Source organism: Talaromyces stipitatus, genomic scaffold (assembly GCF_000003125.1).
Source record: "Talaromyces stipitatus ATCC 10500 scf_1105507295549 genomic scaffold, whole genome shotgun sequence".
Classification (NCBI taxonomy): domain Eukaryota; kingdom Fungi; phylum Ascomycota; class Eurotiomycetes; order Eurotiales; family Trichocomaceae; genus Talaromyces; species Talaromyces stipitatus.
This window is the reverse complement of record NW_002990117.1, coordinates 3,537,250-3,557,448: the sequence shown is the minus strand read 5'-3', so window position 1 is coordinate 3,557,448 and position 20,199 is coordinate 3,537,250. Positions and strand designations below refer to the sequence as shown.

The 20,199-nt window shown below is 46.8% G+C and overlaps 11 protein-coding genes across 11 annotated transcripts, besides 1 other annotated feature; 7 read left to right on the top strand and 4 right to left on the bottom strand.

Moving 5' to 3' along the window:
- Positions 1-134: 134 nt before the first annotated feature.
- TSTA_021630 (isocitrate lyase, putative) lies at positions 135-1,379 on the bottom strand (the record flags this gene model as incomplete). The annotated part of the gene is made up of 4 exons (XM_002484295.1): positions 135-347; positions 401-895; positions 950-1,059; positions 1,112-1,379. 4 exons carry the CDS (start codon positions 1,377-1,379, stop codon positions 135-137), a joined length of 1,086 nt encoding a protein of 361 aa, XP_002484340.1.
- Positions 1,380-1,464: 85 nt separating this feature from the next.
- On the bottom strand, positions 1,465-1,851 carry TSTA_021620 (uncharacterized protein; the record flags this gene model as incomplete). The annotated part of the gene is made up of 2 exons (XM_002484294.1): positions 1,465-1,673; positions 1,767-1,851. The coding sequence occupies 2 exons, from the start codon at positions 1,849-1,851 to the stop codon at positions 1,465-1,467; spliced, it is 294 nt and encodes a 97-aa protein (XP_002484339.1).
- Positions 1,852-2,658: 807 nt separating this feature from the next.
- TSTA_021610 (uncharacterized protein) lies at positions 2,659-3,187 on the top strand (the record flags this gene model as incomplete). Its single annotated transcript, XM_002484293.1, has 2 exons — positions 2,659-2,794; positions 2,898-3,187. 2 exons carry the CDS (start codon positions 2,659-2,661, stop codon positions 3,185-3,187), a joined length of 426 nt encoding a protein of 141 aa, XP_002484338.1.
- A 32-nt stretch (positions 3,188-3,219) lies between these two features.
- On the top strand, positions 3,220-3,878 carry TSTA_021600 (uncharacterized protein; the record flags this gene model as incomplete). The annotated part of the gene is made up of 2 exons (XM_002484292.1): positions 3,220-3,470; positions 3,665-3,878. 2 exons carry the CDS (start codon positions 3,220-3,222, stop codon positions 3,876-3,878), a joined length of 465 nt encoding a protein of 154 aa, XP_002484337.1.
- A 4,366-nt stretch (positions 3,879-8,244) lies between these two features.
- Positions 8,245-8,732, top strand: TSTA_021590 (RNA binding protein; the record flags this gene model as incomplete). The annotated part of the gene is made up of 2 exons (XM_002484291.1): positions 8,245-8,264; positions 8,345-8,732. 2 exons carry the CDS (start codon positions 8,245-8,247, stop codon positions 8,730-8,732), a joined length of 408 nt encoding a protein of 135 aa, XP_002484336.1.
- Positions 8,733-8,988: 256 nt separating this feature from the next.
- On the top strand, positions 8,989-10,052 carry TSTA_021580 (uncharacterized protein; the record flags this gene model as incomplete). Its single annotated transcript, XM_002484290.1, has 2 exons — positions 8,989-9,802; positions 9,937-10,052. 2 exons carry the CDS (start codon positions 8,989-8,991, stop codon positions 10,050-10,052), a joined length of 930 nt encoding a protein of 309 aa, XP_002484335.1.
- Positions 10,053-10,414: 362 nt separating this feature from the next.
- On the bottom strand, positions 10,415-12,854 carry TSTA_021570 (cell cycle control protein (Cwf22), putative; the record flags this gene model as incomplete). The annotated part of the gene is made up of 2 exons (XM_002484289.1): positions 10,415-10,879; positions 10,923-12,854. 2 exons carry the CDS (start codon positions 12,852-12,854, stop codon positions 10,415-10,417), a joined length of 2,397 nt encoding a protein of 798 aa, XP_002484334.1.
- A 254-nt stretch (positions 12,855-13,108) lies between these two features.
- Positions 13,109-13,867, top strand: TSTA_021560 (dolichol phosphate-mannose biosynthesis regulatory protein Dpm2, putative). The gene is made up of 3 exons (XM_002484288.1): positions 13,109-13,183; positions 13,247-13,327; positions 13,390-13,867. Exons 1-3 carry the CDS (start codon positions 13,181-13,183, stop codon positions 13,576-13,578), a joined length of 273 nt encoding a protein of 90 aa, XP_002484333.1. The 5' UTR covers positions 13,109-13,180; the 3' UTR covers positions 13,579-13,867.
- A 114-nt stretch (positions 13,868-13,981) lies between these two features.
- Positions 13,982-14,254, top strand: TSTA_021550 (uncharacterized protein; the record flags this gene model as incomplete). The annotated part of the gene is made up of 2 exons (XM_002484287.1): positions 13,982-14,069; positions 14,097-14,254. The coding sequence occupies 2 exons, from the start codon at positions 13,982-13,984 to the stop codon at positions 14,252-14,254; spliced, it is 246 nt and encodes an 81-aa protein (XP_002484332.1).
- Positions 14,255-14,315: 61 nt separating this feature from the next.
- Positions 14,316-14,366: a microsatellite.
- A 689-nt stretch (positions 14,367-15,055) lies between these two features.
- TSTA_021540 (uncharacterized protein) lies at positions 15,056-18,473 on the top strand (the record flags this gene model as incomplete). The annotated part of the gene is made up of 2 exons (XM_002484286.1): positions 15,056-15,243; positions 15,316-18,473. The coding sequence occupies 2 exons, from the start codon at positions 15,056-15,058 to the stop codon at positions 18,416-18,418; spliced, it is 3,291 nt and encodes a 1,096-aa protein (XP_002484331.1). The 3' UTR covers positions 18,419-18,473.
- Positions 18,474-18,876: 403 nt separating this feature from the next.
- On the bottom strand, positions 18,877-19,575 carry TSTA_021530 (HD superfamily hydrolase, putative; the record flags this gene model as incomplete). The annotated part of the gene is made up of 2 exons (XM_002484285.1): positions 18,877-19,143; positions 19,195-19,575. 2 exons carry the CDS (start codon positions 19,573-19,575, stop codon positions 18,877-18,879), a joined length of 648 nt encoding a protein of 215 aa, XP_002484330.1.
- Between the last annotated feature and the right edge of the window lie 624 nt (positions 19,576-20,199).

Sequence of the window (20,199 nt, the reverse complement as noted above, 5' to 3'; positions counted from 1 at the left end):
GCATACTTATAGACAGAATTGGATATATGCAGTAATGTTCATATCAAAAGATCAGTAATCACATTACAAGGTTCGGTGGAAAGTTGCTCTTAGAACTATGTACTGCGCGAGTGAAGAGCTTAACCGAAACGGTTCTACTTGGGCCCCTTGACCACGCCTTCGCCCATCCTAAGACACCTTTCAGCACCATAAATATTCATAGTAGCCGTCTCAAGCAAAGCATCAGCAAGATACGCTCCACTAAATTTGACCCGCGCATATCCAGAATCCTCCACATCCACATCTCGAACTCCATAACCTCTAATATGCAAATCCGTATAGGTCACTCCAAGCTCAGGACCCTGGACCTTATCCATATACGCTGCAATTCCACATTTCTACCAAAGACGGCTGGCTAAACTCTTCCGTAGCGCGTCTCTGCCCTTGCAATGCCCAGATGGGCTGAACATGCCATACCACACCGTATTTCTTTGGCAGAATCCCAGGGGAAATTCTTGGCTTGCTCTGGGGTACGTGGCAGATCACAGTCGAAGAAAAGTTGGGAGAAGAGGGGTTCGGGGAGATGCTTCTTTGCGAGTGCGCGACGTTCGCTAAGGAAGGGACAGGAAGTGCTTGTTGTAGCCTCAGCGACGGCGGTTTGATAAGATTTGAGTTCTTCGATAGAAGAGGTCGAGGCAACGGAAGCTACGGCGTCGTCAAACGTCTTGAGTTCGGCGGAATTGATCCATGCCTTTCGAGCTGCAGTGATGTCTTCTCCGTTCGCGAGGGCGCGGTTGAAAATGGTGGTCAGGGGATCGACTGGTTTTGTTGCTCCGAGGACCCATGTGTTGTCACGCGAGTCTACGATGGATGTAATATAGCTAGAGTGATTGGTGTCACAGCGACATAGCAGGATCTATAGTTGTCAGAAAGTGGTGATGTTGGTTGTTATCAACAGGGGTATACGTACTGTCTCTGCGTTCATAACATCAATCTGGGTACGAGCAGCAGTTAGACGAGACAGGTGCTCGCTTGTTGGAATAACAGTTCGTCCTTCCCCAGTGATGAATTTCTTTGCACCTGAACATCACGTCAGCCACTTTTTTCTAGAACGTTTGATGTGTCAACATACCGATAGCAAAATCATCCAAATGAAATATAGCAACACCCGCCTCTACAAAAGCCCTAGTTATCTTCATAGTATGCGTAAGTCCTCCGAGCCCCATATCCCCATCAGCCACAATCAGCGTCAATAATTCCCAATTATCCAACTCTTCTCGCTCTTCTTTTGGATAAAGGAAACAATATTGACGTTGACGCTGACCCTGCCATTTTTGAGAGCGGAATATCTTGTTCACTACGCCTGGTACAGTATCCCGTGGATAGTCTGCGTGATCCATTCCTGGTTGACTGACTTCGGAATAGCCACATGGAGCGCCGGATACATAGACAGTCTAAGTTCTGTACTTGGATCAGTTCCAGCAATCAATGGAGCATCATAGTTGCCTGAAAAAGGAATTTACCCTGTTGATGTTTCGCCATAACGCCTGCTTGTAGAGGATCAGTGCAGCCGAAAGTAAGGTCACGGGTACCATTCTTCTCATGCTCAATCATCTGATCCCAAAGTTTAAGCGCCATTTCACTTGAAGAATATTTCTGCTTGACCGTGCCGCGAAGGGCTGCAATTCGCTCGGCTGGATAGAGGCTGATTTAAGGCGATTAGTTTCGTCCTATGAACAAATATTCTGCTATTGATACATACCGCTTTAATTAGCGTTGCTTCTCACTTGATTCCCACCATGCTTCTATTTCAGCAACTTCTTTGTCGAAAGCTTCCCGCTCTGCGTCGAGGGTGGTTTTGACCTGAGGCATTCATAGATTTGTGTGTTGGCCAATAATGATGTATCATTCAGACAGGAGTACCTACTGTTGTGTGACAGGCAACTATCCAGCACAATATAAGTGATGCTTTAAAAATTTGAGAACAAATGTGAAGAGAAAACCATGTGAGAACCGCTCATTTGTATCGTTGTTTCAAAACATCTAGATTCATTAACCACGGAGTCAGCCTCCGAGTCCGAAGGGCAACCGATAGGAGCTCAGGTACGACATATCATTCCCGTCCATGCAATATTGAGCCCATTGGTATGCTTGCAATGGACTACTTGTCTTGGATAAAGACAGATAGGTCCTGCGGGGTCACAGGAAATCAATATCCTTATCAGAATGCTTCTCCCCACGCTGTCGGACTTCGGACACGCTAGGACTGTTGACTGTCCGATATCTCCACCGTCGGATCGACATAGCTCTTTTATCATTTATGACATTGCTTGTTGATATTGCAGGTCAATAAGTTGGACGATTAATGGAACTGGGGATAAGTGACGCGGACCATGGCCCCGAATTCGTGGCAATGCATGAACCGGGATTGTCCAACAAAGAATCATGAAATAAGATGCTCTAGTTCAAAGACCCTCGAGCTTCTGATCTTGTTATGAGATAGATCCTACAGCAAGTACATGAGCAAGAGCATCAAAATGGCGGTTGAAGCATTACCACTTATTCAGCAACCTCACATCAACCTTCAACGAGGCTGGCCGTCGCCTCGCCTTCTGCCATCAAAGCACTTCTTGCAGCTGCAGACGGAGTCTACTAAATCCCGCACGAGCAACAGATGCTATGCTCTATGGTCCCAACATTGGAGATCCAGCTCTCCGTAAAGGTGTTGCAGAATGGCACTCACGATTGTATTGCCTACGCTCACCACCAAGTACAAACCCGGACGCCCCAGAACCGAAACCCATTTCCTCGGATCGTATATGCATTACGAACGGTGCATCGGGAAATCTAGCAAAGAAATCTAGCAGCTATCTCCTCTGGGTTCACAGATCCTGTGTATACACGCCTTGTTTGGATAGTTGAGCCGACATACTTTCTAGCATATAGATTCTTTGAAGATGCGGGCTTCCAGGGACGCTTGGTGGGAGTCCCAGAAGACGATGACGGCGTAGACGTGGAATTTCTGAGAGCACAAATGAATGAAGTTGATCAAGAAGATACAAAATCCAGTGCAGACGCGGAAAAGTGCACCTTCAAGAACTCACCTCAATATCCCAAGCTCTACCGACATGTCATCTACCTCGTTCCTACGTTCAGCAACACCGAGTGCAAAGGCGTACACGCTCGCCCGACGAGAGGCTCTTGTTAAACTAGCTCCGGAGGTAGATGCCCCTAATTGTGATGGATGATTGCTACGACTCTTTGCCATGGACATTCCAACAGCACGAAACAAATAGTGTTAACGGTGACTCAAAAGCTGCTCCAACACCCCCTCCCCCACGATTAGTTGATGTCGACAATTCGATGCCAGAAGGAGATCTTATGTGGGAAAATGCTATCAGCAACGGATCATTCTCAAAGGTTTTTGGTCCGGGAATGCGATGTGGTTGGGTTGAGGCAACGGCGGAGTTTACTAAACGTCTGAATGAAGTGTAAGTCACGTATAAATTGGCGGACCTAGAACTGAGAGACGTACTAATTTGATTGGCCAGCGGAGCAACACTTTCAGGCGGTGCCCAGGCTAATTCTCGTCAACATTGATCGAACCACGTTCTGCGAACAGGTCGTATAGAAGCGCATATACGGCAAGTCCTAGTACCAACATATAAGGCTCGCTATACAATAGTACAAAGACAATAGAAGAGTACCTTGGCCCGCTGAGTGTGAAGGTCAAAATAGGCCGACTTCATGCCTTGATCGATAATAATACAGAACAGTCGCTGGCGGGACAGGTTATGGGAGGGTTCTTCATCTATATCTTGTTTCGCGAGGGCATAGCCGCAGATGACGTTGCCACAGTCTCGTTGAAAGAGTATAACCTCCGGGGCAATGAGGGTTAGGGGAAACAGGGGTAGTAGCAACGAGTCTCTATTGAGTAGAGGTGCAAAACTTTGTTGGAGGAGGATATGCTTGTTGAAGGTGTGAAAAGGATTGCTAGTGGGTTGGAGGAGAAATTCCTTGATGCTAAGTATCGGGAACAGGTTGAATTTTGGTAACTGCACAACTAATTTGCCCACACAATCTGAAAACTTGTTGTGTGACTGACACTCACTTCTAAAACTATTCTTACACCAACCCCGGCCCAAATTCCCCGGAGATGTCGTCTTCTTGCAGCTTCTGACTTACAAGGTTGTCTGCGACTTTCCCACCGACCATGTGGACATCGATCTCCAAGCACGAACCGATAATTGTGCTAATGATGTTGCCGATAATTCCTGATCATATCTCTCCAGAGCACGCTACCCAGATGACTGATGTAATAGACAACTCACTGTCTTATACCCTGGAATGCATGCACATCTGCCTGCCAACCAGATGTGCATGCCGCCATATCTACACCAAACGTAGCGGTGAGGGCATGAATATCGAATCGAACGGAATTCGACAACGTTGCTATATGTAGGTATTCGTTGTTCAGTTTCTCATGATGACCATGCGCCTATTTTTGCGTTCATTGTGCTTTCTGTTTGGTCGTCTCAAGCATGGCACAACATAAAGCATGTATCTGATAGAGCCACGAGTGCCTGTAGGACGGGCTACTGCATCAATCGTTTAGTTTTATCACCTGCTCAAGTAGGACAGAAAGTAGTTCACAATAAAGTGACTAGGGGCTGCATTTCAGAAAGGTAGGCGGGCCGTCTTCCTGAGTCAGTCGAGGTTTTCGGCTTGTATTTTGATACGGTTGAACATGTCCCGGATGTTCTTGAGCGAGTTTCTACTATCCCAATGATGGGTTAGATCAAGTTTCCTTGAATGACTACAATTATGGAATATTCTAGGTCAGGTGGCCCACTACTGATTTGAACAAGTTTTCTGTATCCGATTTGTATAGCATGATCGTACTTCTTACTTCAACGACGATGGATGATGAACGTAGCTAATGCAGTACTTAGTGGAATTAAAGAAAATAAGTCCATCACTACTCTAGGGATGTTAGTGTTGTACTTCCAATATCTTCGAAGTCATTGGGGGCTTTACATTTGAGGAACATCCATGGATATTTCAAAAGCGCACAGACTTCCTATATTGCGCCTTCTTTCCTGCCCCCTACTTGGAGTCCCGGTTAAGCTGCTGTAGGTTGCATTTTAGATCCATGTGTCAATGGGTAAGACACTACCTATGTATAGGCCGCAGACACTCCTGAAGTAAATGCACACCCTTACACCGACTTTGTATTTTTTATGTCAAAGTCAAATTTCCTGAGTAGCCAAGCGCACCAGACGAAATAGGTATGATACCAAGATGATCTAGCAACGGCTAGAAACAAACGTTTGAAGCAGAATTAATTTATTAGCCTGTCGTCGATATTTCGTCGGTCAAATAGGTACCCAGGGAACCGGCTAGCAACCACATTACCCAATCCGGTATCCAAAGTATACCAATCAAAATGATGTAAATGTACACTATCTAACCGAACTCTCCATGATGATTGTTATTGCCTTTTCTAACAAATGTCATTTACAGACAGTGAGTGTCAATCCCAAACCTCAACTCTGGTATTTGCCGGTTAGCCGTGGGTAGCTAGCCCTAATATCAACTTTGTTGATCATGGAACTTGGAAGAAAGCATGCCTACAGGCCCAGACCAGTATGGGCCGTGTCTAGCAAATACTCTAGCGCGATCATCGACTATAATTGATCGCTGCTTTGATTTTTTCGTGGTCCAATGCAGGGCCTCTGTTAATCTGGTTACCCAGATAGGGTGGGAGTAGCGGACAGGTCACATACGCTACTGAAGACGGCCTGCACCACCTGTCGCAACTTCTAAATTTCCCCCATTCCTTTTCCCAGTAGAATTATCTTTCCTGTACATTTTGAATAATCGCCGAGGAAAGACTCTCAGGTCAAGAGTGTCCACAGGTTTTTAACAACTAGATGGCTTCCATGGAAGTCTTGTGCGACAGTGTCAGAAACACATCGACGTACCTAATTAGCTACCTGACAATCTACAAGGCTAATGCCAATCATCACAATCCCCAGACCCCTGTCATCTAGCCCACCAGCCTACTAGGGTATCCCTGCACCTTTTTCGAGTCAAGTTGTCAACCACAACACGTGAGCGGACTGAAAGATCTACCGACCTAGCTAAGTTCCTTTCTGTTGGTCTCCATTTACAAACACATCTTTTGACAGATCGATTGGTTCTCTTTCCTGTTCGCAGCTATGGTTTCATCTAAAAGAGTTGAAGAAAGGCCAAGTCTATTTCCCGGTTTCTTCCTCCATCTACCCATGAAATTCCCGTTCATGCACTTTTTGTCCTCCCAGAAGAGACTCGACCCACATGATACTCTCATCTAAGAAGAAAAGTTACTAGAAATGGACTAGAAGGGAAGAAGACGAGTCGTGATAGGAGGCAAAAGACATATCTAATGCATCCTAATACATATTTTCCATTTATCAAACGGATTTTTTTTTTCTTGTCGGCGCTACAAACAGTGCGCAGATAGCGCAGCAACTAATATATTTTGAACAACTGAAGCAGAGTACTTATCGAAAGACAGTCAGAATCACAATTCAGAACGTCTTGCTCTATCTGCGATTTGATTTCCATGGGAGGGTAATCTATGTATAAAACATTGAACGTAGTGACAACAGAAATGCCCCGGGTCAGAGTCCACGTGGCTTGGTTTCACAATCACATTCTCGAATACGATGGAGTACATAGATATTGGAGAGGTAGTGTTCCGACTAGCCAGTCAGATAGAGAACTTACGAACCTATCAATCATGTGGCATTATACACAGCGCCAGGCTCAAAAGACAGGATAATAAGAAGATGACAAATATGAAACAGTACCTGCGTATATACAAACATGGTACCGAATTCCAAAGTTATCATTTAGATATGTCAAAAAGGTGGCTTCACTCACAGAATGATTAGCGTCGGTGGCTAATACTACGGTGATGCATTATCTTCATAGTAGCTCGATTTGACTAGGATCTATGTTTTGGAATCACAAAAAAGGACACAGAAAAAGCAATACCACGCCAAACACTTAAGTTAGGCGCCTAAGAGCTGCAGGGTTAATGGGGTTTAGGGAGCCATTCCGAAGAACCCCGACTGAAACGGCCCCTCTTCTAAAGCTCTAAACAGGTAACAAACCCTGTTCGGGCAAAAGAAATCAAGTGGTTATGGGAAACTTTTCAGCTCTGGATACTGAATACTCCGATTCCTATAATCTTCATGCTGTATTTCTTACCCCGGAAAAGGTTAATGTTTACCCATCGGTCGGTATGTGCGTAGGAATTTTTCTTAGGGCTTATCGGATGTATTAGGTCTATTTGCCTAAACCAAAATCCCAGCAAACTGTTTGGGTATGCGTAAAATGCAAAGCAAAGCAAAGAATGAGAATGTAGACGTGTGAGTGGTAAAGACCACTTATCTCACCGTTTAGATGTCTATAAATTGTACGAGGCTGCAGCTGCAGATTGAGGCCCTTATGGATGGTTGATTGGCGAGACAATGGACCTCCAGGGCTCTCGTTTGCGCACCAAAATCTGCGACCTCCAGTCCCATATGCCTTCATGCATTTTCTTTGCTTTTTTTCGCGGTTTCCCGCTCTTCTAGCAATCTTTCTTTGTTTTTAGTCCCACTTCTTCTCGAATTTTTCATTACGGAAATGGTCCTATTTGATCACGGACACAGGCTGGTAAATGTCATCCCGCCTTGCCTGCAGTAAAAGTGGCGGACGCACGACAAATGGAATAGATGCAGCAATCAAGTCTGTTTATATTGTGGACCGATGCTTCTTTCCATGCTTTATCGAGTTCTATGACATGGTTCTACTGCCTTGCACTTTGTTTATGACAAGGTTTATATTTACTTTGTGATTCTCTGAGAGGACATCTATCTCAAGCCACACTACCCTCACTAGGATTCAAAGATATAGAACTGATCTGACTAACATATCCTGTTGAGATCTCCCAGATAACCTTCTATCTGGATGACATCACTGCTCAGGCCCTGAGATCGGTTGTTTTAACATATAGAGTGGTACACCCATATATCGAGTTTTATATCGCCGGGCCCCTTGAAAAGCATCTGCATCGGTGACAGGATATCAGGCACTCTAGTGCAGACCTTGAAGGGAGTATACTTGAAAGTTGTCAATCTGCATATCGCATTTGTCTGATTCCAAGGATGCACGCGACCACTCCCTCCCCATACGAAAGAGACCGTCGAAGACATCGAACTGGGGATGAAGAATATGTTCTTTACCTACAAGGGGTAAGTATACCACAGAGACTTGCTACTACTATGAACAGCGTTATTCTAACAGTCTATTGGAAGATACCGTCTCATTGCAGATGGCAGGAACTAAAAGACTTCATCCGACAGACTGCACTTCATATCAGACAAGCAGTTGTGTACGATGATCAACACGGGTATCCTACAGGGCTGGGCCAAATTATTGTTAAAAATGAAGATGAAGCATGGCGGACATACCGTGAGTCTTATCTGCTTAGCAGACAATATTACGGAGCTAATATCCTGATAGGAAAGCTTTCTGCAACGGGATGGGATGGCCAACCCCTGACCGTGACTTTGGCTAGAGCTAGTTCACCCACGAGACCGATAGCTGGTCCTGCGAAAAGCTCTTCTCCTTCGAGTTATACAGTATCTTATAGAGAAAATTTTGCGAGACATTCTGTGGCGGGTACTCCAACTCCGGAATCGCCTGTCACCGCTGAGTAAGTGGTCGTCAATAATGACTTTAACACCAATTCTAATACAATTAAGACCCACCAGAACACATTCAATAGCAGCAGGAACAATATATCCTCAATACATATCACCTGCACCATGCACGCCAATAGGTCCTAGCCACGGACCGATTCAGGGGCTCTCACCAACATTGGTAGACTCACCTGGGGGATTTGGGCCTCATCATCATTCACCTCCTGGATGGAACATGCTCCCTGACGGTATGGTTGCTTTCTCTCCGTCAACAATGACCATGTTTCCTCCTCCGCCCTCTCTTGAACAGCAGATCGAATATCCATACTACTTTCCTTACTCGCATCCGACGACGCAAATCGCGATGTGCGGTCAGCCATTATATGCAGAATCAAGATATCGTGATGATCAGCATACCTCACCTACGGCTTTTCTCAGTCAATATGCACCGTCTCCGAATCAGTATTATCACCACACTCAGCAGGGGTATCACGTATACGGTTATGGATCACGAAAACGTAGCCTCTGCTCTACCGGCACTTCTGATATGTACCGAAACACCACAACGACGACAGCGACGTACAACGGCGGGGAAGGAATATTCTCATTCCAAGCTGGAGTACACCAAATGTCCCCAGTGAGCAAGGGCATATCTCACATCATAATTGACAACATCCGACCCGGCATTGATATCAAAACATTACAGGACCATTTCCGCGATGCCGGGCATGTGCTTTATTGCCAAATCAATCGGTACAACAACAATAACGGCGGGAACGGTAAAGAAGCTCAGTGTAATGAGTCCAGCTATCCCGGTCAGTTCTATGCAACTGCTACATTTGCGACAGCAGAGGAAGCCGAGCGGGCGGTTGGGATGTATAACGGGTCCGAGTTGGGAGGGAGCCGTGTTGTGGTCAGATTGGACACCGAGTGGGATCCTTTCGCTGTTGAGAAGTCGAACATGAATGGTGAAGGGGGTGAAGGTGACTGGTCAAGATCACAGTCATATTCGTTGTCATTTACGACTTCAAATGCCCCGCTGGCTTCGTCGGTATCCTCGTCTACGGAGACTTTTTCTTCGTATTCTGGTAAGTCAATTCGGCCTTTTCACACCATGTCATTATCCTTAGCTAAGGACAATTACTAACGAATGTTGGTATTGATCAGAATCCCCAAACTCCCAGTTATCAATCATCCCGGCTACCAACAAAATGCATTACAGCTCTCGTCAGCGACATCATCATCAAGATCGCGATAGGAGAGATTCTGGAAAAGAACTATTCAAAGGAACTGATCACCCTTTCCTTCCTGCGCGAGATGCTCCATCAGATTGTGTAGACGACACGTCTTCTCGATCTATATCACCCACGTCAGGGGGAGGAAGAACAAAAGAGAAGTCAAAGGCACAGACGAGGATAATGCAGCCATTGGTGGTTAACGGGTCTGGTTTGGTTGGGAAGCCGAAGATGTGATATGATCTGCTTTTCTTCTTGTCTGTCTTTTGAAAAGTGTTTCTTATTTGTTCGCCTAGCGACCCGATTCGTACTTAGTTTTCTTCTTGAATGTGAATTACTTTCTGATTAAAGACACAACTTGATGATTTGATTTTGTTCTCATGCTACCTAGCCGTTCTCTGGAAATAATATTGCTGGTTTTGATACATATAACGATCTGGAAGCTAATCGGCAAGGAAAAGAACATTAAAACACCCATGAATCAAACGAACCCAATGTGTATATGCAGTATCCTACAGTATCGATAAAATTAACGCCGGCTAGTTCGTGGTGGAGGAGTGGCAGAATAAGAGCGAGAACGAGAACGAGTCCGAGATCTGGACGGGGAACGACTATATGACCGTCGTCGAGCAACAACTCGACCACCGCCGCGACGAGGTGGGGAGCGAGATATCGAGCTCGTATTCGATCTCTGTCGCCTACCGCGTGCACGCGAAGGAGGTGATGGTGATCTAGAATACGATATAGACCGAGACCGCGAAACCGAAGATGTATTGGATCGACGTCGGTTACGCGCTCTGTCATCTCGGACAGGTGACCGAGCGAGAGATCGAGATCGAGACCGAGACCTTGTATATGAACGTCCTCGGCTGACTGCGCGGTCACGTCGTGGTCGCGGTGAAGGGGACCGTGAGTATGACCGAGATGATCCTGTATATGAAGAATAGCTGGAATAGCTAGAGTATGAGCTAACTGATTCCCTGTCTGACTCATCATTCCGTGTTGCTGCAGGCAAAGCTGGCATGGTAGGTTTTGGAAGATTCTTGAGATTTTCACGCATCTCCTCCGTGAGCGCACCCATACCGATACTTGTAAAGTAGTTAATGGAGAAGCGAGTATTGCGTGGGTTATCCAATGGGAAAAGGCCGTCGAAGCTAGGTCGAAGTATAGGATCGGTCAGGCGTTCCTTGAGTTTCGCCATCCCCATGTGCTCGGCAAGATCTTGGAAAAGAATTTTGATGAAAATACGGCTGCTAGAGGTGGTTTCTTCCTCATTCAGATGAATTAAAGAAAGCACATGCCAGCCTATAGCGTCGTTGCTGAGAATGTGGCCAAAGAAACGAGCAATGTTGCGGAGTCTGTTCGTTTCGTAGCGATGAATGGTCTCGTAATATTTGGCAAACGACTCTTCAAAGAGATCCGACCACAACCGATTCAGTTTGGCAAATCGCTCTCCGATCAATCCGTAGAATTTTGAGTATGTGCGCTCTTGAGAACAACATTCAATAATCATCGACGGCAATTCCGGCTCCTTTCCTGGAGGTAGAGTGATCTTCATCAATTTGTGACAGCATTCTTCGAAATCCACGCTTGACATGATAGTCAAATAGATTGTACGTCGCAGGTTGACAAGATCGGCATTGCTTTGGTCTTGAATTTCCATTTGATTTTCCTCCTCAGCTTCTTCGTCTTCGGAACTCTCATCTGACTCGTCGCCACTTTCATAATCGCTGCCTTCGCCCAAAATCTCTGCCCTTAGCTTCTTATAAGCATCTTCATGCTCTTGCCACTCGGGGTCGAATTTGAAGACGTTGAGTCCATCCTGCGTGTCGATCTCATCATCCAGCCCTATCCGATGAGTGATTTGATCTTCTTCCTCAACCAGGTCGAGTTCCTCCCGAATTGCCGGGTTGTCCTTGAAACGATCTTTTCTGACCTGAAAGAGGACCTCAATCATATATTGAACTCGCTTATCAATGTCCGCTTCATGTAGGATATTTCTGAACTGATCGAACACGGCTAAGGCTATGGGCCCGCTCATCTCCTCCAAATGTTGTCCGACTTCCCGGGTTAAACCAACTGCAATCTCAACGCTATCATCTGTGGGCTTGTGGAGTAGAAGCAACAGTATCTGGGCCGCGAGCATCTCGTGTACAACCTGTTGGTTACATAAGTGTGCAATGAATGTAGTGGAAGAAATGCAAACGGCTTTGTCGTTTCTCTTGAACGCTTTACGAAACTGAACAATCAATCGTCCGAGCAACAATTCTCCAACCTGAGGCAGCTTCGTGTTGACAATAGCGGCCATAGCTGCGTAGATGGGCGTGAATGGCAGTGAGGCGGCTTGGGCTTTCATGATGCTTCGACAAAACAGGCCTCGACCGCGAATAAGATTTTCACCAAATAGCTCGGGTACAATGTGTTTGATGTTCGACACGTTCACTTTGTTGATTAGACCGTTGATAGACTTTTTCAAAGCCTCCCAGGCCATCCTTTGATATTCCTTGCTAGACTTGTCCGTAATTTGGGCTTGCAAGGCGCGTAAGCGGGCTGGTGGAATATATGTTCCTCCTGATCGCATATTAAGTAGCTTGTCATATTCAGCCTTAGCTGCTGCTTGTTTTTCCTCTTCGGTCATCGGTTTTCGTGCCGCATCTCGAGCGTCCCGTTGTTGCAATCTCTCTGTAAGCTGTCGCTCCCTCTCCATCGCACGTTCGGGGTCAACATGAGGCATATCTGTCGCATCTTTCGAGTGACTCCAAGGAGGCGATTTGCGACGGTTGGGTGACGGTGAACGAGAGGGAGGAGAACGTTTTCGCGCGCTTGATGGTTGCGGCGAGTATAATACTCCTGGAGGAGGAGTTGGGACTCGCACTGCAGACTGCAAAACCACCGGATCGGTCATTTTGACTCTGTGAAAATTAACTCTTATATTCAATGAAGTTGAGGAAATATTGAGGATAGAGGATGGCCGTGCCGTTGACACGGGCTTGGTGGCTAGGTGTTTGGATAAGCTCCTTCTGATGGCAAAGGAAATTCAAAGGCCCAACTGAGCCACAGCCGCCCTAGCGCCAACATGCGCCAGTGGCGGTGCTAGTCACGTGATCTTTAATCGATCTGGCCAAAACAAGGAGGTGCTTCCTCTGGCAGAGCTCCCATAGAAAGCTCGTCCATCACCACTTGGGCATTCTATTCAAATAGCGAGGAATACCAGGCGGATCTTCTATCATTATGGTATACCAATGAGAATATCAGTCTACATAGCGATGGTGAAGCTAACTTGAATTATTTCTGTAGCTTGGTCCACTGGTTGGCTCTGCAATGTTGCTGGTCGCAACAGCGATCTTTCTATACTACACGGCATGGACGCTGTTGATGGTGAGTGAAAAAACAAAAGCAAAGCTCGAGTTGGTTACAGCTGACTGATATCATGTCGTTAGCCGTTCGTTGACCAAGGGCATCCTCTCCATGACCTCTTTCCTTCACGTGTATGGGCGATCCGAATTCCCGTTATCCTCACTCTCCTGGGCTCGACTGTTGTAGGGTCATTCCTCGGAATTATGATGATTCGTAGCAGCAGAAAGAAGGCTGCAAAGGCTAAAGCGGCGGCAAGCAAGAAGAAGACATAAGCTATTGAGGTGTTCTTTTTTCAAAACCCGCGCGCATTCTACAGTTCCATCCTGACGGATTCGCATCAACGATGAGGACGATAGGGTTATATTCTGCGCAAATGGACCAAAGATTTAGTCACGAACAAAAGAAGCATTTTGTGCTGTACAGACACTGGTTTGGGGTTTGGGGTTTGGTGTTTGTCAACGACCGATTTACCTATATAAATTAGCTCAGCGACCGTGAAAAGCGCATCAACTGTATAATAAGTAAATGACTATCTAATTAATACCACCGTGTCTCACTGCCACTTTTCCTTCCCGTATCTTAGAATATGCAAGACATGTCCGGTTGTCCGCGCGATATGCCCAGCTTTTGAGTCAGTTCCTGCCCAGCCCAATCAGATGGACGTACGGAGTAGCCATGACTGCTTTGACAGCATACCTGACAGGGTATGGTTACTATGGTATGGCACGAACCCGTGATCGAGTCTTGTCACCTGACGCTAGCCGTGAGATAGGTTTCTTTCGGTTTCCAGCATACTTGACCATGGCTCAGACGACTGAGATCGAAGACTCACTGGACCTGTCTTCGCAAACCGAGATGACGGATATCCAAGGCTCCGGCATGGTGGCAATGACTTCATTGGCAAGTCGTCGATTTGTCATGTGTTGGGCATTTCGATACGTGCATTGAGCATACCCCATGCTATCAGCTAGTTAAAGACAGAGACGAGCGTTATAGAGAGAGTAAGGAGGATAGAGGAGGAGGAGGAGGTGGTCGTGGTCGTGGTCGTGGTCGTGGTGGTTCATGAATAAATCAGTCACGGCGACCCGCCCTAAGCTCCTTCCCCTCGCGGACCTGACTATCGTAGGCATGCACCTTCCCCCTCCCCCACCTGATATGCTCCTTCTTCCGTAGCGCGTCTGTAGGTCACTCCTTCGATATCCGCAACCTCTCCTTCTCCTGAACTCTCCTCAACCCAACTATACCTTGCGACATCTTTATACCAAACTGCTACTGCTCTTGTATCAATCCAACCTCATCCTTTTCCATTATAATCTCCGATATTCATCCTGCGACTCTGTACTGTTATTGCGTCATTCCTGCGCCAAGAAGCTCGCTGCATCCAATCAACTCAGTATATGATTCATCTCTTTGAGATACCCTAATTCGATACTTTTTCCCCGGTGCAGTGTTCTGGAAACACTACTTGATCTCTCATTGCGCGTGTCTGGGACCGCTCATCTTATTGCATCTATTCTTTTCGAGTCAAAACTTCTGATAAACACTTCTAAACGTGCCGCTGGTTGTTTACTCCGGATCGATTGCCTTCCGTCTCATCTCCTCACCGACCTCACTTCAGACCTAACCGCCTGAACATTCATTTGATAACCGTCCGGAAGGAGCCTGGTTGCTCCGACCATATAGCTTAATCCTTCGGAATCTCTTCAATACGCCAGATCCTGGCGTTCGCCGTCCAAACAAGCTTCGTGGATGCCCCCCGCAGAGTCAGAGGGTTCCTTCCGCCCCGATAACCAACTCTTTAACGACAGCCCTCCAACCAACAACCCAATCCCAGTGCCTGAACCAACTGGAAAAAAGAAGAAGAAGGGAAAAGACAAGAATGGGTCTAAAGGAAAAGATACATCAGCCAAACCGATACCGCCCATGGAATCTAATGAGTACGTGTGACCCCTGTGTCCTTGAAGACTTATAGCGGCAATCCCCGACTAACTTGAATATCGTCATACCAGTATCCAATTCTCACCACCTTCCCAATCTGATCCCTCGTCATACCCTGGAAATGTTTTCACCCCCGCGGCTACCAACCCCGCTTTGTCCTCGGTCTCTCCCGTGTTAGACGCGTTGGGGGCCATCAACCATGTTGAGAGTGATACTGCCACTCGGACAGGAGCATGGGCAAAGTCAGTACCATTTGGGAAGAGTCCCCCGACTGACCTACCAGATCCTGGATTCAGCAGTGGTTCACCGCTAAGCATCCCAACGCCATTCGAGCGCCCGGGCTTTAGCAGTCACTTCTCCTCTTCAGCATCTCCGCCGCCGACGAGGGCCAGACCAACAAGTACAAGCTATGGTCAGTTTGGGATCACACCGTCCCCTCACCGCTCTGCAGACCTACAAAAACGCAATTCCATGGGAAGTCACCTTCAAACGAACCCTCCGCTACCCCATCTTCCACAAGCTCATTTCTACAGCGCGCCGGAAATTGACATTCCTACTCCCAACCGACTTGCTGCGGACAGTCAATATTCGTTCTGCGCCTGGGACACTATATCAGAACAGTCATTAAAGTCGGTCAAAATGGGAGGGCGAGTACTTGTAGTAGGGACTGACGGCGGCGTCGACGTTTTGGCAGTAGAAGATCAGAGAGTCCGCACCGTGGGGAGTTTGACTGGATTGAATGGTCGTGTATTGGACGCGAAGATTCTGTCGTGCACGTCAAGAAACGATCCATACGCGTCTTCACGACCCCATGTAGCTGTTGTTCTCCATGGTCCCATCGCCCACAAAGAAGACTCCGCAGAGACATCTTCTGCGGGATCCGAACAGAATGAAATTCTTCCAGGCTTGTCAGTGAAGCCGTCGCCCAGTGACCAAAGACCGCAAGGCAAAGATGAAACCGTTTATCAAACCAGCGTGGATGTCTACTCTATCAAAACGGGGGAACATATCACGACCCTTTTCCAAAGCAAACCTGTGTCTTGCTTTGACAACTACCCAAACTTATCGCTGTTGGCACCAGCTCCTGTCGGAAACCTAAGATTGTATGCTACTCACAATTATGTTGTTGTTGCTTGTGGTGTGAGTGGCGAAGTTTTCATATACGGAGTTACGCAGTCTGCCTCTGGGTATCAATGTTTGGGGAAAACATGGACTAGCATTCAAACAAGGGAGTCCAGGCGCTATTCTACGTCATCAAGCTCTACCGATCCCGATGGTTCTCAGATTGATGGACAACATGGGGCAACAGCTGTGGAATGCCCTATTGTATCTGTGTATGGGCGGTGGCTAGCTGTTGTTCCACCTGCGTCTGCACCGAGAGCTCCTCCTTCGGGGAGAGTGCTGGCACATCTCATCCATAAGAGAATCTCTAGTCTCGACATCCATACACCCCCACCTAAACCTGCTGTCAACTGTGCGACAGATCTGGGAGAGGGAGAAAGTCTGTTCGATAAGGTTGCTCGAGGTGTTACCCAAGAGCTTGTGAAAGGTGCTCGGTGGATGGGAGATCAAGGACTCCAGGCATGGAATAATTACTGGAACAAAGATCAGCAATCTGCTCAAAATGGCAGTTCTCGTCGCTCACCACAATTTGAAGCTCAACAGGGAGCACATGGCTTGTTCCCTCCCACTCACGGACAAGATACCGCAGCAGTCCTGTCTTCAGAGCCGGACTTGATTTCGATCATTGACTTGAAAAGAATGGAGGAAGGACATGATCTTAAAGGATCCACATTCGCTACTTTCCAGCCTCCGAATGGCTGCAGCTTTCTCTCATTCGCACCAAACGGACATATCTTGCTAAGCGCCAGCAGAAAGGGCGATGTGCAATATGTGTGGGATCTTATGCAAGCCAGAAATTGCAGATCTGCTGTCTTTCTATCTGATGAGCTGGCAAGTAACAGCGCTGCTACGGCTCATGTACGGCTAGTAGCACGATATTCTCGTCTGACTACGTCGAACGTTGTAGATGTTGTTTGGACGACACCCACTGGAGAGAGATTTGCCATGGTTACACGGAAAGGGACCGTACACGTTTTTGACGTTCCTCGGCCTGCCTTTCAATGGCCGCCACTCCGACGAATACAGTCCAAGTCCAAACGCAGTCAGGCTGCAGAAAAGCCGTCTACAACACCTGACCACGAGGAATCGGGATCCTCGAGCCCGTTTGCTGCTGCTATGAAACTCGTTGGGGGCTCAACGCAGCCTATTATTGCTGCAGTGAGAGGCCGTACTCCAAGTGTTGGTGCTAGCTTTTCGGGAACGTCCAGCTTTGGCATTTCTTCTGCAGCTGGTATTGGAGGTAAAGCGGTGGCGGCAGGATTGAGCAAATCAGTGGGTGCTGCGACTGGCACTGTCAATACCTTACGTCATGTGGGAGAGAATCGATTGCATCTGGCTGGCTTTTCAAGGGACCCTGTTCCGTCTCGCGTAGTTTGGATTCCTAGTCGCAACGAGTCTTTATTGGGGATTGTTGATTATGGCTTATTCAAGTTGTATAAGATCAAACAGCATCCCGATAAACAAAAGGGACGACGACACCAACCAGTGATCGGAGCCAAAGTCCTTGAGCTCAAACTTCCATCGTATTTGCGGAACCCTTGCGGACCACTTCAGATTGGTCTACCTTCCGATGGACGTATCCGCGGGAGCTGGTCGTTGCCATCACACGTGCCTCATTCATCCTCTGCAACGAAAATGAAGTCTCAACCCTTGTCACAAGCTGAAATCGAGACGAACACGCCATATCAGCCGTTCCATACTGATCGGCGAGTCAATTTGAGTGTATTCATTGACTCAACTACTGTTTCAGGTAACCCACAAGAATCTTGGGTATTTGGGAATGACATCCCAACTCAGAGACTTTACGTGCGGCCACTCAGCCAAAGCGATGACGAAGAAGACGAAGTCATGGATCGATTGAGTGGTGCACCGGAGATGGAGAACCTTATTAGGCTTGGAAACAGCACAGACCAGGTTGAAGAAGTTGTCATCACCACAAGGAGAAAAAAGAGAAATGCAGATGTGCCATCTATTGCATCACCAGGAGACGATGATGGCGGATTTTTCGAGAATGATTGCGATATTTTGGATTTTGCGCGAGATCGGGTGTGATGTGACATTACTCCCCCTGATTATCTCTTGATACTATTAATTCTCACTCGTTTTGAGAACATCGGAATTGGAGTTACGGTTGCATTTGATTATATCTTGGTTCGTCTCACTATCTCTACTGGTGATTTGAATTTGGTGTTTTGGGCGAATTTGCGATCATTCTACACAGTTCAACACATGTTGACGCTATCGACCGTCACCGTCTTCGATGTTCAACGATTTCAAGACGTGTTATTTTGTCACATTGACACACATTGCATTCATACCCTCTCCCCGTGTCCCACTGAGTCTTAAGTTCGAACTCAACGAAATACCCCAAAAAAAGAAGCATAACATAGAAAACCAAGAAAAAGGTTCTTGCTTTGTTACTCGATATAGACATTTGCTTGGTTTAGTTTGAATATATGCATGCACATACATACCTATACCTGTCTAAACCTTACACCCGTCTAAACATTCTAAGAATCAAAAGGAGCAGTTTCATCAACCCACCACTCCTTAAAGAGTTTTAACCTTCTCGTTCTCTCTCTTGCAATCTGCATTCCCGTGTCCGTCTTCATCATACCTTCCAATCGTTCCAACTTCTCCCCAAAATGCGTAATAGAGTCCTCAAGCTCCCACGGCCCTGAATCCGCAGTCGCCGCTCTTTTGAGTCCTTGAGAACCCAAGTATGTAAAAGTGCGCGCAATCCCCACGGCGCCAATGGCATCTAATCGATCCGCATCCTGTACAATCGCTAACTCATGATAACCCGGTGTAGATATTAACTGACGAACTTGGTCCGGATTTCGAGTTTCGTTTGTATACGACACATTATTGACTATAGTTTGCACGCGAGATGCGAGTTGCTCATCCGCGCCGTGAGATAGTAAAGCGTTGTAGACTAGTTGTTTTGGATCTGCGGCTGAGCCGTCAGTTGGTAAGTATTTGTGGTCTCCTATGTCGTGTAGAATGGCCGCGAGAGTGATGACTGTCTTGTTGTATTTTATTGGTGCTGTGTCGGGGTGGAGGGTCAATTCGCTGGCGAGGATGCGATGGGCGAGTGAGACTACGCGATGGACGTGCGTTGGGTTGTGAGAGGGGTCGTGGCCGGACATGCAGGTTGTCATGTAGTTTGTCATTGAGGTAATGAGACATTCATCTTGTGATGGCTCCATTTTGGCTGTGTTAGTCGTGCTCAGTTGAAGTATGTCTTGTGGTTTCAAGCTGATGTGTCTGTATAACTTCAATTCAAACTTTGAGTTGGGAAAAAAGAAATCTTTGTGCGGAGTCTTTCCAAGCCCCATTTGGGGCTAGGCTTCCGATATGGTGGATGGCTCATACCTAATCGACAGGGATCCATCGTTGATCGAATCTAATCTTCCGGGCAGTCTCCCACCTATCGTTACAGGGCGTCCTCTCTGGCTGTGCATTTCTAAGTACCAGGCGTTTTATTGCTTGGTCCATTAGCGAGCCAACTTCCAGTCAGATTCAAGGTAAACCAACTATTTATTTTTTGAAAACTAAAGCAAATATCAAAAACTCAGTTCCCTCCGCATTCGCGTTACAACGTAGGGAAAAAACCTCCAGGGGGAAAAGCCAATGTCAGCGGGCATCAGATACGTACTCCTGAGATCCTAAATGCATGCCATTCTAATTCCCAAGCTCCAGATTTTAGAATCCCAATTGTGAATTACCAACATCAATCCCTAAAACCCTGAAATCAATATATAGGTGGTTGCAGGTCGGTGAGATTCTGCCTCAACCGGATGCAGAAGCAAATTTGGCTTCCTTTGATCCGT